Source organism: Tachyglossus aculeatus, chromosome 21 (assembly GCF_015852505.1).
Source record: "Tachyglossus aculeatus isolate mTacAcu1 chromosome 21, mTacAcu1.pri, whole genome shotgun sequence".
Taxonomy (NCBI): domain Eukaryota; kingdom Metazoa; phylum Chordata; class Mammalia; order Monotremata; family Tachyglossidae; genus Tachyglossus; species Tachyglossus aculeatus.
In genome coordinates this window covers 10786253-10803967 of record NC_052086.1, presented here as the reverse complement: position 1 = coordinate 10803967, position 17715 = coordinate 10786253, and the positions used below count along the sequence as shown (strand labels likewise).

Genomic DNA, 17715 nt, shown 5'->3' with positions numbered 1-17715 from the left:
CGAGCCCCCTGGGGTGGGGATGGGGGGCAGGCTGGGGCCGCTCCGTCCAATTCCTCCAAGACAGCAGCAGCAGCTGTGAATGGTTGGAATGTTTTATTTGCCGGCTGAAGCCCCCTCGGTCCTGGGGAGGCCCCCCCTCAGAGAGGGTCACCCCCAGAGGGGAAGGCGAGGACCCTCTCGGGGGGGCCGGAGGGGAGAGGTTCTTCACAGTTCATCTTTGCTCCCGTCCGAGCTGTTAGTCCCCATTTCCTGCAACAGCAGAGTGACTGAGTCAGTGTTCCAGGGGGGTGATGCTGGGGGGGGGACCCCTGACCCGACCTGCCCCGCCCCCGGGGAGCCCCGAGACCGTGAAGGATGGGGGAGGAGGAGGAGGAAGAGGGTCGTGACATACCGAGGGCTTGGGCTCCTCAGTTGGCAGGACGCCACCGCTGTCCAGGAATTTGGAAAAGGCCTCCAGGTCCCGGGCACCTTTATACTCCACCACCTGCAGGGCGGGATGGAGAGTGAGTGGGCAAAGGGTGGCAGGAGGGTGGTCCCAGCCCCCGGCCCCCTCCCCTGCCAATCCCGGGACACTTACAGACCTACGGGTTGTTCTGGAAACATTACCCAACCTCGGCTTCACCGAAACCGTCCTCTCGTGGTTCTCCTCCTAGCTCTCAGGCCGCTCGTTCTCAGTCTCCTTCGCGGGCTCCTCCTCTGCCTCCCACCCCCCAACTGTGAGGTCCCTCAAGGGTAAGTTCTGGGTCCCCTTCCAGTCTCCATCTCCACCCGCTCCCTCAGAGAACTCATTCGCTCCTATGGCTTCAACCGCCCCCGCCATGTGGATGACTCCCAAATCCACATCTCCGACCCCGATCTCTCTCCCTCTCTGCAGTCTCACGTTTCCTCCTGCCTTCGGAATACCTCTACTTGGAAGTCCCACCAAACCTCAAACTAAACATGTCCAAAACAGAGCTCCTTATCTTGTCACCGAAACCCTGTCCTCCCCACGACTTTCCTTTCACTGTTGACAGCACCGTTCATTCATTCAGTTGTATTTATTGAGCGCTTACTGTGTGCAGAGCACTGTACTAAGCATCCTCCCTGACTCTCAAGCCCGTAACCTTGGTGTTAGCCTTTACTCTTCCCTTTTTTTCAACATGCAGAGTATCGAGTCTGCCGCCATATCCGGTCTCATTTTCCCCGGCATTTCCAGAATCCATCCCTTCCTCTCCACCAAAACAGCCACCACACTGGTCCAGGGACCTTTCACATCCTTCCTTGGCTACGGCATCAGCCTCCTTCTCGCCAACCTCCCTGCCTCCAGCCTCTCTCCACTCCACCACCCTTCACTCTGTAGCACAGGTCTCTTTGCTTTTTTTGGTTGTGGTTTTTTTTTTACATCGGTCTGCCCAAGTCTCAGTCCCCCGAAGCCTCCACTGGTTACCCGTTCCTCTCCACATTATGTAGACCCTCCTGACCACTAGCTATAAGTCACTCCGTCGGTTCTCTCCCTCCTATCAATCAATTCTCTCCCTCCTATCAATCAATTAATGCTATTCATTGAACTCTTACTGTGTGCAGAGCACTACACTAAGCGTTTGAGGGATTACAAGCATCTGGCCTAGGGGATGGGGGAGTCAGAGGACTTGGGTTTTAATCCGTGCTCCGCTACTTGTCTTGTGTGTGACCGTGGGTGAGTCATCTCACTTCTCTGGGCCTCAGTTTCCTCATCTGTGAAATGGGGATTAAATCCTACCACCTCCTACGTAGACTGTGGGACAGGGACTGTGTCTAAACTTGATAATCTTGTATCCACCGCAGTGCTTAGTACAGTGGTTGGTTCGTAGTAAGTGCTTAATGAATATCAAAATTAATTACAATACAAAAGGGTAGACGGGGAGCTTTCGTTCTAGTTGGGGAAGACAGATATTAGCCTACAGATAGGGAAAGCAGCAAGTGTAAGGATATGTACATACGCGCTACGGGGCTGAGATGAGTAAACCAGTGCTCTCTTTTTTATGGTATTTGTGGTAGACACCAGTTAATCGGGTTGGACACAGTCCGTGGCCCACACGGGGCTTACAGTCGTCTTCTCCATTTTATGAACGAGGGAACGGAGGCACAGAGAAGTGAAGAGACTTCCCCAAGTTCACACAGCAGACAAGCGGCGGAGCCAGAATTAGAACCCGGCTCCTTCTGACTCCCAGGACCGTGCTGTACCCACTAGGCTAGGCTGCTCCTACTTATCTTCAGCGGGGCTCAGTGGAAAGAGCCCGGGCTTTGGAGTCGGAGGTCATGGGTTCAAATCCCGGCTCTGCCGACTGTCAGCTGTGGGACTTTAGGCTAGTCGCTTAACTTCTCTGGGCCTCAGTGACCCCATCTGTAAAATGGGGATTAAAACTGTGAGCCCCCCGTGGGACAACCTGATCACCTTATAAGCTCCCCAGTGCTTAGAACAGTGCTTTGCACATAGTAAGCGCTTAACAAATACCATCGTTATTATTATTTGGAGTCAGAGGTCATGGGTTCAAATCCCAGCTCTGCCGACTGTCAGCTGTGTGACCTTAGGCAAGTCGCTTAACTTCTCTGGGCCTCAGTGACCTCATCCGTAAAATGGGGATTAAAACTGTGAGCCCCCAGTGGGACAACCCGATCCCCTTGGAACCTCCCCAGCGCTTAGAACAGTGCTTTGCACACAGTAAGCGCTTAACAAATACCATTATTATTATTTGGAGTCAGAGGTCACGGGTTCAAATCCCGGCTCTGCCGACTGTCAGCTGTGGGACTTTAGGCAAGTCGCTTAACTTCTCCGGGCCTCAGTGACCTCATCTGTAAAATGGGGATTAAAACTGTGAGCCCCCCGTGGGACAACCCGATCCCCTTGGAACCTCCCCAGCGCTTAGAACAGTGCTTTGCACGTAGTAAGCGCATAGTAAATGCCATTGTTGTTATTATCGAGAGGATCCTTCTTTTACAGGAAAGTAGGGAAGGCTTTCTGAAGGAGGTGGCCCCGCCTCCGGTCCTCACCTGGGCCTCCACTTTCCTCCCCAGCCCCAGCCTGGGTCCCCACCTTCCTCCTTGCCTCCCTCTCCCCCCGTCCCGACCCTGGCGCGGCCCCTCACCTTTCTCCCCGGCCCGGCAGGGAAATACTTGAGAGTCGGGAAGCCAGAGATAGGAAAGGCTTCGAGCTCATTGGCGGTGGAGTCGAGCTCGGCGATGAGGAGGCCCTCATCCTCCTGGTACTTGCCCGCCAGCTCCTCCCAGACCTGGGCCATCTCCTGGCAGTGGGTACACCACGGGGCATCTGCGGACGGGCTCGTTGCATGAGGAGGAGAGAAGAGAGGGGCAGGGGAGAGTTAGGGTCCGGCTCCCGGCACTCCCTGCCACCCTATAACCCGGCTGGCTCGTGCCACCAACTCCTACTATCTTACAGAGAAGCAGCGTGGCTCAGTGGAAAGAGCCCGGCCTTTGGAGTCAGAGGTCATGGGCTCGAATCCCGGCCCCGCCACGCGTCTGCCGTGTGACCTTGGGCCAGTCCCTTCACTTCCCTGAGCCTCAGTGACCTCATCTGGAAAGTGGGGATTAAGACCGTGAGCCCCGCGTGGGACAACTTGATCACCTTGTATCCCCCCCAGCGCTCAGAACAGTGCTTCGCACGTAGTAAGTGCTTGACAAATGCCATCGTTGTTATTATTATTACTATCCCAATTGATGAATCAATGGTATTTACCGGGGGCAGAGCACGTATTAAACTCCATTTGGGTCCACCAATCGCTGGTATATATTGAGCGCTTATTATAGGCAGAGCGCTGTACTAAGCACTCTGCACACTAAGGGTGTCCCACCGGCCCCTCAAACCCCCGGTGCCCAAATCTGACCCGATCACCTTCCCTTCTAAGCCCTCCCCTCACCCCCCTCCCGGTTCTCCTCCTATCTCTCTGGCCGCTCCTCCTCTGCCTCCCACCCTCTAACTTTGGGGGGGTCTCTTAAGGCTCAGTTCTGAGTCCCCTTTCGTTCATTCAGTTGTATTTATTGAGCGCTTACTGTGTGCAGAGCACTGTACTAAGCGCTTGGGAAGTACAAGTCCCCTTCTATTCTGGGGAAGCAGCGTGGCTCAATGGAAAGAACCCGGGTTTTGGAGTCAGAGTTCATGGGTTCGAATCCCGGCTCCGCCAGTTGTCAGCTGTGTGACTTTGGGCAAGTCAATTCACTTCCCTGTGCCTCAGTTACCTCATCTGTAAAATGGGGATTAAGATTGTGAGCCTCTCGTGGGACAACCTTATCATCTTGTAACCTCCCCAGCGCTTAGAACAGTGCTTTGCACATAGTAAGCGCTTAATAAATGCTATTATTATTATTATTATTATTATTATTATTATTATTATTATTATTATTCTCCATCTAAACCCACTCCCTCAAGGGGCCCATCTGTTCCCTTGGTTCCAACCCCTGAATCCTATCAGCCTGGGAGTCAGAGGACCTGGGTTCTAATTCTGGCTCTCCCACTTGCCTGCTGTGTGCCCAGGGGCCAGTCACTTCACTTGCCCCTCTAGACTGTAAATCCTTTGTGGGCCAGGCACTTGTCTTCCACTCTGTTTCACTGTACTCTCCCAAGCGCTTAGTACAATGCTCTGCGCACAAGTAGAATTGAATAAATTCCATTGATCGATTGATTATAAGCCTCAGTTTCCTTGTGTACAGCGGAAATTGAATACCTATGCTCCCTCTTCCCTAGACCTAGAGCCCTGAGCGGGGCAGAGATTGTGTCTGCCTTGATTAAGTTGTACTTGTCCCAGCGCTTAGTACAAGCAGTGTGACTTGCCCAAGGTCACACAGCGGACAAGTGAAAGTGGGGTCATCCGAGGACACAAACGGGGTCAGGGAGAGTTTGTGAGGCCATCTGAGGACACGAACGGGGTCACGGAGAGTTCATGGGGTCATTTGAGGTGAAATTGGCCATTTAACTGCTCTCTGAAAATTTTTTCCAATGTAATAAGTGAAAGTGGGGTCATCCGAGGACACAGACGGGGTCACGGAGAGTTCGTGAGGCCATCTGAGGACACGAATGGGGTCACGGAGAGTTCGTGGGGTCATTTGAGGTGAAATGGAGCGTTAAACTGCTCTCTGAAATTTTTCCCTGTTTAATAAGTGAAAGTGGGGTCATCCGAGGACACAAATGGGGTCACGGAGAGTTCGTGAGGCCATCTGAGGACACGAGCGGGGTCACAGAGAGTTCATGGGGTTATTTGAGGTGAAATGGGGCATTAAACTGTTCTCTGAAAATTTTCTCAGTTTAATAAGTGAAAGTGGGGTCATCCGAGGACACAAACGGGGTCACGGAGAGTTCGTGAGGCCACCTGAGGACACGAGCGGGGTCATGGTGAGTTCATGGGGTCATTTGAGGTGAAATGGGGCATTAAACTGCTCTCTGAAAATTTTCCCTGTTTAATAAGTGAAAGTGGGGTCATTTGAGGACACAAATGGGGTCACGGAGAGTTCGTGAGGCCATCTGAGGACACGAACAGGGTCACAGAGAGTTCGCGGGGTCATTTGAGGTGAAATGGGGCATTAAACTGCTCTCTGAAAATTTTCTCAGTTTAATAAGTGAAAGTGGGGTCATCCGAGGACACAAACGGGGTCACGGAGAGTTCGTGAGGCCACCTGAGGACACGAGCGGGGTCATGGTGAGTTCATGGGGTCATTTGAGGTGAAATGGGGCACTAAACTGCTCTCTGAAAATTTTCCCTGTTTAATAAGTGAAAGTGGGGTCATTCGAGGACACAAATGGGGTCACAGAGAGTTCGTGAGGCCATCTGAGGACACGAACGGGGTCATGGAGAGTTCGTGGGGTCATTTGAGGTGAAATGGGGCATTAAACTGCTCTCTGAAAATTTTCCGAGTTAAATAAGTGAAAGTGGGGTCATTCGAGGACACAAATGGGGTCACGGAGAGTTCATGAGGCCATCTGAGGACACGAATGGGGTCACGGAGAGTTCGTGGGGTCATTTGAGGTGAAATGGAGCATTAAAGTGCTCTCTGAAAATTTTCCGAGTTAAATAAGTGAAAGTGGGGTCATCCGAGGACACAAATGGGGTCATGGAGAGTTCGTGAGGCCATCTGAGGACACGAACGGGGTCACGGAGAGTTCGTGGGGTCATTTGAGGTGAAATGGAGCATTAAACTGCTCTCTGAAAATTTTCTCAGTTTAATAAGTGAAAGTGGGGTCATCTGAGGACACAAATGGGGTCACGGAGAGTTCGTGAGGCCATCTGAGGACACGAACGGGGTCATGGAGAGTTCATGGGGTCATTTGAGGTGAAATGGGGCACTAAACTGCTCTCTGAAAATTTTCCCTGTTTAATAAGTGAAAGTGGGGTCATTCGAGGACACAAATGGGGTCACAGAGAGTTCGTGAGGCCATCTGAGGACACGAATGGGGTCATGGAGAGTTCGTGGGGTCATTTGAGGTGAAATGGGGCATTAAACTGCTCTCTGAAAATTTTCCGAGTTAAATAAGTGAAAGTGGGGTCATTCGAGGACACAAATGGGGTCACGGAGAGTTCATGAGGCCATCTGAGGACACGAATGGGGTCACGGAGAGTTCGTGGGGTCATTTGAGGTGAAATGGAGCATTAAAGTGCTCTCTGAAAATTTTCCGAGTTAAATAAGTGAAAGTGGGGTCATCCGAGGACACAAATGGGGTCATGGAGAGTTCGTGAGGCCATCTGAGGACACGAACGGGGTCACGGAGAGTTCGTGGGGTCATTTGAGGTGAAATGGAGCATTAAACTGCTCTCTGAAAATTTTCTCAGTTTAATAAGTGAAAGTGGGGTCATCTGAGGACACAAACGGGGTCACAGAGAGTTCGTGAGGCCATCTGAGGACACGAACGGGGTCATGGAGAGTTCGTGGGGTCATTTGAGGTGAAATGGGGCATTAAACTGCTCTCTGAAAATTTTCCGAGTTAAATAAGTGAAAGTGGGGTCATTCGAGGACGCAAATGGGGTCACGGAGAGTTCGTGAGGCCATCTGAGGACACGAACGGGGTCACGGAGAGTTCGCGGGGTCATTTGAGGTGAAATGGGGCATTAAACTGCTCTCTGAAAATTTTCCGAGTTAAATAAGTGAAAGTGGGGTCATTCGAGGACACAAATGGGGTCATGGAGAGTTCATGAGGCCACCTGAGGACACAAATGGGGTCACGGAGAGTTCATGGGGTCATTTGAGGTGAAATGGAGCATTAAACTGCTCTCTTAAAATTTTCCGAGTTAAATAAGTGAAAGTGGGGTCATTTGAGGACACAAATGGGGTCACGGAGAGTTTGTGAGGCCATCTGAGGACACGAATGGGGTCATGGCGAGTTCGTGGGGTCATTTGAGGTGAAATGGAGCATTAAACTGTTCTCTGAAAATTTTCTCAGTTTAATAAGTGAAAGTGGGGTCATCTGAGGACACAAATGGGGTCATGGAGAGTTCATGAGGCCATCTGAGGACACGAATGGGGTCACGGAGAGTTCATGGGGTCATTTGAGGTGAAATGGAGCATTAAACTGCTCTCTGAAAATTTTCCGAGTTAAATAAGTGAAAGTGGGGTCATTCGAGGACACAAATGGGGTCACGGAGAGTTCGTGAGGCCATCTGAGGACACGAATGGGGTCATGGCGAGTTCGTGGGGTCATTTGAGGTGAAATGGAGCATTAAACTGCTCTCTGAAAATTTTCTCAGTTTAATAAGTGAAAGTGGGGGTGTCCTCATCCGAGGACACAAATGGGGTCACGTAGAGTTTGTGAGGCCATCTGAGGACACGAGTGGGGTCACAAAGAGTTCATGGGGTCATTATTTTATTTGTACATATATACTATTCCATTTATTTTGTTAATAATAATAATAATAGTAATATTTGTTGAGCGCTTACTACATGCAAAGCATTGTTCTAAGCGCTGTGGAGGTTACAAGGTGATCAGGTTGTCCCCGGGGGGGCTCACAGTTTTAATCCCCATTTTACAGATGAGGTAACTGAGTCCCAGAGAAGTGAAGTGACTTCCCCAAAGTCACACAGCTGACAGTTGGTGGAGCTGGGATTTGAACCCATGACCTCTGACTCCAAAGCCTGGGCTCTTTCCACTGAGCCACGCTCCTTCTCTAATGATGTGCATCTAGCTTTATTTCTATTTATTCTGATTCATTCAATCGTATTTATTGAGCGCTTAGTGTGTGCAGAGCACTGGACTAAGCACTTGGGAAGTACAAGTCGGCAACATATAGAGACGGTCCCTACCCAACACCGGGCTCACAGTCTAGAAGGGGAAGACAGACAACAAAAATCATGGGGACAGGTGTCAAGTCATCAGAATAAATAGAAATAAAGCTAGATGCACATCATTAACAAAATAAATAGAATAATAAATACGTACAAGTAAAATAAGAGTAATAAATTTGTACAAACACATATCCAAGTGCTGTGGGGAGGGGAAGGAGGTAGGGCGGGGGGGATGGGGAGGGGGAGAGGAAGGAGGGGGCTCAGTCTGGGAAGGCCTCCTGGAGGAGGTGAGTTCTCAGTAGGGCTTTGAAGGGAGGAAGAGAGCGAGCTTGGCGGATGGGCGGAGGGCGGGCATTCCAGGCCCCGGGGGATGACGTGAGCCGATGACTTGACACCTGTCCACATGTTTTGTTTCGTTGTCTGTCTTCCCCTTCTAGACTGTGAGCCCGTTCTTGGGTAGGGACTGTCTCTATATGTTGTCAATTTGTCCTTCCCAAGCACTTAGTACAGTGCTCTGCACACAGTAAGCGCTCAATAAATACGATTGAATGAATGAATAGTACGGTGCTTGGCTCAAGGAAGCCCTTTACAAATGCCGTAGTTATTACTATCATTATTATTATTTTTAGTATTATGATTATTAGCATTATCCACCCAACAGTGACCTCCATCCAGTACTTGGCATTCAGCACGGGTGTACGTGAGTATAATCCATCTGTCAGTTTCTGTTTTCCTATTCCACGGATCTGGCATAACTCAATGACGATCTGAGAAGAGACTGGGTCTGGGAGTCGGAAGGCCCTGGGTTCTAATCCTGGCTTCGCCACCTGCCTGCTGTGTGACCTTGGGCAAGTCACTTGGCTTCTCTGTGCTTCAGAGTTCTCATCTGTAAAATGGGGCTTAAATCCCACTCCCTCCTACTTGGACTGTGAGCCTCAGGCGGGACAGGGACTGTGTCCTATCTGATTAACTTGTATCTAGTACAGTGCTTGGCACATAGTAAGCGCTCGACAAAGACAATACTAATCATAATTACGATTCCGGGGGGGTCCGGCCCCCCCCCGCCCAGAAACTTCACAACTTCACCCCGGAACGTCACTCACAGAACTTCACAAACACGTTCTTGGTCTCGTCGAAGGCCACCTGCTCGAAGTTCTTGCCCACCAGGACCTTGACTGGCCGTTGGTCCCAATCTGGGGGGATCTCCTGACTCTTGAGGTAATGCTGAGTGGGGGGAGCCAAAGGTCAGAGGTCAGGGTTAGGAGCTGGGAGCCCCCCTTTCATCCACCAGGCAGTGGCGGTGCCCTCCCAAGGACTCGGGGAGAGGCCGGGGGCTGGGATTCGGGGCCCACCTTGATTTTGCCCCCGAGCACGTCCTGGCAGAAGGCGGTGACCGAGGATGCGGTGACGGGGCCCGGCTGGGGCATGTACTTCCTGGTGGTCTCGACGTTGATGAAGCGCAGGGTGGGGACGGCCGTGGCGTTCATGCCGAAGTACTGCAGCACGTGGTTGTTGTCCCCTGCCACGTCCAACACCACAAACAGCACCTGGGACAACCGGGGTCTCGGCATCCCCTCCCAAGCCTGCCCCCGCCCCCCGCCCGGCCCCAGAGGGGACACCGGGAAAGGAAGGGAGGCCTGCAGGGGGGCAGAGTATTGATGAGCAAAGGGTGGGGCAGGGGGAGGCCTCTCCTCTTCCAGCCTGTAGATGTGGGGGAACTATAGGAGCTTGGGGGAGGCTGACCGTAGGTGCCACGGGGAGGAGGATGTTGTCCCAGGTACGTGGCAGGGAAAGACCGTCACTGCCTGGGGGGCGGGACGGGGGAGATGGACGGTAGGTACGTGAAGGAGACAGACCCTACATAAATGGGGAGAGTGGACTCCGGGCGCCTGGGAAGAACGGCCCACAAATGCACGGGGCGGTGGGGGGACAGACAGGCCGCAGGTGCGTGGGGGGGTGGGGAGTGGGGACTGCAGCTGCGAGGCCGGGAAATAATAATAATAATGATGATATTTGTTAAGCACTATGTGCCAAGCACTGTTCTAAGTGCTGGGGGGATACAAGGTAATCAGGTGCCCCGCTTGGGGCTCACGGTCTTAATCCCCATTTTACAGATGAGCTGAGTCCCAGCGAAGTGAAGTGACTTGCCCAAAGTCACACAGCGGACAAGTGGATTGTGACTTAGACTGTGAGCCCACTGTTGGGTAGGGACCGTCTCTATATGTTGCCAATTTGTACTTCCCAAGCGCTTAGTACAGTGCTCTGCACATAGTAAGCGCTCAATAAATACGATTGATGATGACGAAGTGGCGGAGCCGGGATTAGAACCCACGACCTCTGACTCCCTAGCCCACGCTCTTTCCACTGGGCCACGCTGCTTCTCTTGACACTTGTCTGCCGGGCGGCCTTGGGCAAGTCTCTTAATTTCTCCGGGCTCCGCTACGTCATCTGTAAAACGGGGATGAAGACCGGGAGCCCCAGGTGGGACAGTCTGATTACCTTGTATTTGCCCCAGCGCTTGGAACAGTGCTTGGCAGAAAGTAAGCGCTTAACAAATATTATTATTATGGGGGAACAAACCATATGGTGTATGGGGAGACGGGCCATAGGTGCATGGGGCAGATGGATCTTAAGCGCGTTGGAGGCCCGGGCCATGGGTGGATGGGGGGGACTATAGATGTAGGGGAGGCCCTGGCGCTCTCCCGGTCCCGCACCTGCCCGCGGAAGGGCACGGCATCCCCAGGGAAGGTGGGCCACGGGGACTGATGGGTGCCCAGCGTGGCAGGGAGGGACCCCAGGTGTGCCATACCTGCCCGCGGAAGGGCGCAGCGGCCTCGTAGAAGGCCGGCCGCAGAGCCCGGTGGGAGTCCAGCGTCTGGTTGACGAAGAGCAGCATGTGGTTGAGGACCTTTGCCTCAAAGATCTTGGAGGATGTCTGAGCACAGGGAAACAAGGGAGTTAAAGGGGGCTGGGGTGCCAGCTCCCACCTACATAATCAATCAATCAATCGTATTTATTGAGCGCTGTGTGCAGAGCACTGGACTAAGCGCTTGGGAAGTACAAGTCGGCAACACAGAGACAGTGAGGAGGCCCCTGCCCTCATCGCCGTCTTCATAATAATAATAATAATAACAATAATAATAATGGCATTTATTAAGCGCTTACTATGTGCAAAGCACTGTTCTAAGCGCTGGGGAGGTTCCAAGGTGATCCCCCCCTTCTTACCTCCTTCCCTTCCCCACAGCACCTGTATGTATGTATATATGTTTGTACAGATTTATTACTCTATTTATTTATTTTACTTGTACATATCTATTCTATTGATTTTACTTTGTTAGTATGTTCGGTTTTGTTCTCCGTCTCCCCCTTTTAGACTGTGAGCCCACTGCTGGGTAGGGACTCTCTCTGTATGTTGCCAATTTGTACTTCCCAAGCGCTTAGTACAGTGCTCTGCACATAGTAAGCGCTCAATAAATACGATTGATGATTGATGAAGACAGTCCCTACCCAACAGCGGGCTCACAGTCTAGAAGGGGGAGACAGAGAACAAAACCAAACATACTAACAAAATAAAATAAATAAATAAATGATATAATTACAGCATTTGTTAAGCACTTACTAAGTGCCAAGCGTTGTTCTAAGCACTGAGGTATAAACCAGATAATCAGGTTGAACACAGTCCCTGTCCCACGTGGGGCTCCGCAGTCTTAATCCCCATTTTGTAGAGGAGGTAATCGAAGCCCAGGGAAGTGAAGCGACTTGCCCAAGGTCACACAGCAGACTTGTGGCGGGGCCGGGAGTAGAGCCCACGTCCTCTGACGCTCAGGCCCGGGCTCTTTGCATTACATTCATTCATTCAATCGTATTTATTGAGCACTTTCTGTGTGCAGAGCACTGTACTAAGCGCTACATCATCCCTCCCGCCCACATCCCCAACCCTGGCTCAAGACCCTCCGCGAACCCCACATTTCATCCCAAACTCCCCCCCTCCTGGGGGGCAGGGGGGAAGAACAGGGGACGGTTTGGGGGGAACTGGGAGGCCGGATGGGGAGGGGTCTCACTTGGCTGTTGTACTCCATGACCAGCTCCAGGCTGTGGCTCAGCAGGAACTGGGAAAACTCCTCCAGGTCCAGATCTCCGTCCACCGGGAAGTCCACCCGGCCCTCATCAAACTGCGGGGAGGGAATTGCTGAGGTGGGGAGCCGAAGCCCCTCCACCATCTCCCAACACACACTCTCTGGCAAGCGCCCCAAGGCCCAGAGATGGGGGAGACTTGCTTAGCTTCACCTGATGCGTTAAGGAGGAATCAGGTTTTCCGGCCCCCTCCCGCCACGAGTCCAACCTGCCCCGGCCCCTCTCCCACGCCCACCTTCTTGAACAGGACGACGGTGTCCCGCGAGACCCCGTATTTCTGGAAGAGCTCGGGCCGGTCCGTGAGGCCAAAGGAGAAGTCCACGGCGTCCTCCGCTATGGTGGTGACCACGGCCGCGTTGTCGCTTTGCAGGTCCTGCCCCGGGACGACGGCCGGAGTTGGGGAGGCCCCGGGCGTCCCCCAGACCCCGTCGCTTCCACCCTCTCCCTCCAGACCCCAAGACGGAGGCCAACCCTCTCTGTATCTGGCTCGGGACTGCTGGCTCGGACAGGTTGGGGTTTCCTCCCCACCTGGCCGGTCCCCGTCCTCCTTCCCAGAATCTTCCCCTGAGGTTGGCCGTGCCAAAGCCGAGGTCACCGGGTGAGCGATTGGCACATAGTGCAAATAAGCGGGACGGCGCAGAGTGTACTAGAAACACCTGGGCCTTTACCCACGTCTCTGGCGGCTGGGGTCAGAGGCCCAGGGGAGCCCCCAATCCCTTTGACAAACAAGACCGAGGAGTGGGGTGAGGGGTGGGAGGTGGAGGGGGGTGGTGAGGACTCATCGTGGGCACAGAATCTGTCTACCAACTCCGTTGGAGTCTACTCTCCCAACCCCTGAGTACAGTGCTGTGCACAAAGTAAGTGCTCAATAAATACCCTCGATGGTAATGAAGGGAAGCAGGGTGAGGGGCGAGAGGTGAAGGGACGAGGGCGAGATGAGAGGTGGGCAGGGGCTGGGGAAGGGGAGGGGAGGGTGAGAAGAGGCCCGGCTTAGTGGAAAGAGCACGGGCTTGGGAGCCAGGAGGACCTGGGTTCTAATCCCAGCCCCACCACTTGCCTGCCGTGGGACCTTGGGCAAGGAACTTCATTTCTCTATGCCTCAGTTACCTCCTCTGTAAAATGGGGATTAAGACTGTGAGCCGCACGTGGGACAACCTGATGGCCTCGTATCTACCCCACAGCTTAGAACAGTGCTTGGCACAGACTAAGTGCTTAACAAATGCCATCATCATCATTATCCTTAAGAAGGGAGGCAGCGTGGCTCAGTGGAATGAGCCCGGGCTTTGGAGTCGGAGGTCATGGGTTTGAATCCCGGATCCGCCACATGTCTGCTGTGTGACCTTGGTCAAGTCACAACTTCTCTGAGCCCCAGTTCCCTCATCTGTAAAACGGGGATTAAAGCTGTGAGCCCCCCGTGGGACAACCTGATCACCTTGTTTCCCCCTCAGCGCTTAGAACAGTGCTTTGCACATAGTAAGCACTTAATAAATACCATTATTATTATTATTAAGGGGGAAGGGGACGGCGTGAGGACAGGAAGCAGAGGGGAAGGGAGGAGGTGTGAGGGATGGGGAGCGGTGTAAGGTGGGGAGGTGGAGAGGCGGGGAAGAGGATGCCTGGGGGCCCAGGGGAGGGTCCGGCCGATGTCCGGGCGGCGGGGGTTCCTCTCACCGAGAAGAATCCGACGACGACGATGACGGGGTCCTGCGAGTCGATGAAGCGGGCGGCCGTGGCCTCGTCCTCCAGGAGGGTGGTGCTGGGCCCGGCTTTGCGCAGCAGCCAGCGCACGATGGCCCCCGCCTCCCTGCGCCCTAAGGGGCAGCCATGGCCTGGCTCAGTCCCGGCCTGCCCCTGATCATCAGCCCCACCTCAGACCCCTGCCCCAGCTCAGCTCTACCCTAGACCCCCCCAGGCCTGCCCTTTCCCAGCCCAGGCCATCCCTCCTAGAAGCAGCGTGGCTCAGTGGAAAGAGCCCGGGCTTTGGAGTCAGAGGTCATGGGTTCAAATCCCATCTCCGCCAATTGTCAGCTGCGGGACTTTGGGCAAGTCCCTTAACTTCTCTGGGCTTCAGTTACCTCATCTGTAAAATGGGGATGAAGACTGGGAGCCGCCCGTGGGACAACCTGATCACCTTGTAACCTCCCCAGCGCTTAGAACAGTGCTTTGCACATAGTAAACGCTTAATAAATACCATTATTACTAATATCATTATTATTATTACCAACCCTCACCAATTCAAGCCCAATCCCAGCTCTAACCTCAACTCCAGCCCTCCCCGAGCCTGGCCCAGCCCCAGGACAACCTGCCCAGGGCCAGCTCCCAGCCCCAACTCTCCCCCAGCTTAACCCACCCCCAGTTTAGAGCCGGTTTTTGTTCTACAAAACAAAACTGTACAGGGTACAGTGACCTGCACACAGTAAGCGCTCAATAAATACAATAAATTGAATCAAATAGTCCTAAACCTGCCTCGGAGCTTCAGTCTTATCTCCAGCCCTCCCCTAACCTATCCCCACCTGCACCACAGCCCCAGCCCTGACCGCAGTGGCAGCCAACCCGCGGGCAGTCCACCCCCAGCCCCTCACCTGAATAGTCCACGGGGTCCGATCGGTTGCCAAGCTTGAAGAGTTTAAGAGCCGGGAAGCTGCCGACGGCGAACTCCTCGCTCAGCTCCTTCTCCACCACGCCGTCCACCTTGGCCAGGCGCAGCTCAGACGACACGTTCTTCAGCAGGGCGGCCGCCTTGGAGAACTCGGGGGCCAGCGCCTGGCAGTGCCCGCACCCCGGGGCATCTGGGGGCCGAGCCGAGCACGTTGGCCACAGGCTGCCCCGTCCCCACTGTGCCCCCGCGGGAAGGGCTCGGCCCGGCCTCTTTTCCCCAACGGGGCCTCCACGGACAAGCCGGAGGCCCTTGGGAAGCCCCCTCTAGGCCACCCCCACAGCAGTGAACTTATACCCAAACACATCCCTCTCCTCCTCCACAATAAGAGCACTTGCCTCCTCCTGGAAGCCCACCCTGATTAGCTCCAGACCGACCCAGGCCCTGTGAGGACTCAACCTCCAATAGCCAACCCTTGCGTCATCGCTGCCCACTCTGGTTTCTGCCACTTGAATGCACCCGTTCTGTCTCCGCGTCCACTCATGAGCCCCGTGGCTGCATTTGCACTGATGCGTGGGCATAGAATAATAATGATGGTATTTGTTAAGCGCTTATTACATGCCAAGCACTGTCCTAAGCGCCGGAAGCATATGTGTACACGTGAGCTTGTGTAGCTGCTCTCTCCCACCATCATCATCATCATCAATCGTATTTACTGAGCGCTTACTGTGTGCAGAGCACTGCACTAAGCGCTTGGGAAGTGCAAATTGGCAACATATACAGTCCCTACCCAACAGTGGGCTCACAGTCTAAAAGGGGGAGACAGAGAACAAAACCAAACTAACAAAATAAAATCAGGCCACCCTTCCAGGTCAGGGATGCCAGGCCCTCAGGACAGACGGACCCTGGCAGACGGCCTGCCGCTGCTTTAGGACATGAGAAGCTGGATCGTGGGAGGAGCTGGGAAAGGGGCACAAGCAACCTCCCCCGGACCAGGGGGCGGGAACTGGTCCCGGAGTCCCCCTCTTCCATCAGACCCCTATCTGCGGTGTGTGTATTTTTTGCAGTATGTGTACAGTGTCTGTGCACCTATCTGTGTGTATGGCCAATGAGGTCCGCAGGGCGAGGGGGCCTCTGCCCTGAGGGTCTCCTCTCCTCAGTGTATCTCAGCCCCCCACAGCCAAACTCCACAAGTCCTGGGAACGAGTGAGGCTGCTGCTGTGTGCTCTGTGTGTGTGTGTGACTGACAAGCTGTGCGTGCAGATGTGTGATTGTGTTGCGGGGCCCGGGTGAGAATGTGCACATGTGACCGTGGGTGTGTGAAGGTGGCCAGGTCTCAACCGGCAGGAGCTGGACCTCTGGGAAAGCAGCAGCTGGTTGGGGCGGGTCGAAGGAGTGCCCACCCCTTAACCCCCCCAAGACAAGACGGCTCCTCCGATGACCAGCCCCCCCAAGCCCCCCACACCACATGGACCCTCTCCCGGCAACAGGGAGCCCCCCCTGGTCCCCAGGGTGACAGTGGAGACCCCAGCCCAGCCAGCGCCCACCCCCGCCACTCACAGAACTCCACCAGCAGGTATGGATGTGCCCGCAGGGCCCGATCAAAGTTGTGGCGGTGCAGAACGAGGATGTCACCCTCTTCCAGGACCTCATCCGCAGGGGGGCTCCCCGGCCCGTTGGCCTCCTCATCTGCCAGGGGTCCTCCCGTTCCCACGGCCTCCTCGCCCGCCCCTCCGGGGGCCGGGACCCCCACCAGAGTCAGCAGCAGCAGCAGCAGCAGCAGCCATCTGGGACGGTGCATCGTGTGAAGGCTCAAAGCAAGTGGGGAGGAAGGCTCAGCTCTCGGGGAGAAAGAGCCGGGCCGGGGGGTGGGCCGGGAGCCTGGTACAAACCCCTGGCCGCCACGTGGCAGTCGTTCCTGCCTGGGGCGGGCATGGGGAGGTAAGGCCGGCGGCGGGGTCAGAGAATCTCCGGGGGTGGGGTGGGAAGCCCTGGACCGCTCTTCTCTCCGGCCTTGCCACGGGGGTGGTTCCGAGCCCTTGCCCAGGGCTAGCCCGGGAGGATTTGGAGGGCATTAGGGGGCAGGAGGCCTTCCCCCACCCGGTTTACCTCAGCTTTAGCTGCCGCCTGCTTTCTGGCCACCTGCTCCCTGAACCCGCACACCTCTCACCCCAACCTCCACCAGCCCCTGGGCTGACCCGACCCGCAGAAACAGGGGGCTCGGCCCTGCCCCGGCAACTGGGCCCGGCTCAGGCCTTCCAGCCGGTGAGGTGCCCACTGCTGGAACCATCTTGAAGCAGGGGAGGGAGGAAAAAAGAGAGGGAGGGAGGAAGGGGAGGGAAAGACTGCTCCGGCCAGACCCGGGACACCAAAACCCCCATGAGTGGAAGCTCCCTGTGGGCGAGGAATATGCGTGTGTGTCTGAAGTCTCCCCCAGACGCTCAGTACAGTGACCTCTGCATGCAGCGGGCACTCGACACACCATCACGGCGTCTGCAGCAGGAGGGAGCCCAGTCTTGGGGGGCAGGAAGTGGGGCAGCCCAAAAAGGGGTGAACATCCCAGGACCAGTGCAGGACAAGGAACCGGAGTCCAGGTTTGCCCAGGTCGGGGGTGACTAGAGAGTGGGAGAGGCGCCCACAGCCCTGCTGGGCACTCCGCTCCAGGCCAGAGGCTCTGGGCGCGGGGCCTCTGAGCAGCGGCCCCAGAGATGGACAGCGCAGCCACGAGACAGAACCCGATCGAG

At 54.8% G+C, this 17715-nt stretch overlaps 1 protein-coding gene across 2 annotated transcripts; it reads right to left on the bottom strand.

Moving 5' to 3' along the window:
• Positions 1-88: 88 nt before the first annotated feature.
• Positions 89-17679, bottom strand: PDIA2 (protein disulfide isomerase family A member 2). Of its 2 annotated transcripts, none has more exons than XM_038763948.1 (11): positions 16532-17679; positions 14958-15164; positions 14047-14186; positions 12611-12748; positions 12303-12413; positions 11051-11176; positions 9594-9788; positions 9345-9465; positions 3105-3297; positions 392-484; positions 89-249 (listed from the first exon to the last, which is right to left on the bottom strand). In XM_038763948.1, the coding sequence occupies exons 1-11, from the start codon at positions 16770-16772 to the stop codon at positions 138-140; spliced, it is 1677 nt and encodes a 558-aa protein (XP_038619876.1). In that variant the 5' UTR covers positions 16773-17679; the 3' UTR covers positions 89-137. The 2 variants fall into 2 exon arrangements, with proteins under 2 accessions (XP_038619876.1, XP_038619877.1); XM_038763949.1 differs by having other exon boundaries at positions 110-249; positions 3105-3286.
• Positions 17680-17715: the final 36 nt, after the last annotated feature.

Bases quoted from the DNA above. Each gene is read 5' to 3' on its own strand.
- PDIA2 (XM_038763948.1), bottom strand. From the start codon at position 16,772: ATGCACCGTCCCAGATGGCTGCTGCTGCTGCTGCTGCTGCTGACTCTG. The intron at 15,165-16,531 runs GTGAGTGGCGGG...CTCGGCCCCCAG, and splicing joins ATACCTGCTGGTGGAGTTCT to ATGCCCCGGGGTGCGGGCAC. The intron at 12,749-14,046 runs GTGAGAGGAACC...GTCCCGGGGCAG, and splicing joins TCGTCGTCGGATTCTTCTCG to GACCTGCAAAGCGACAACGC.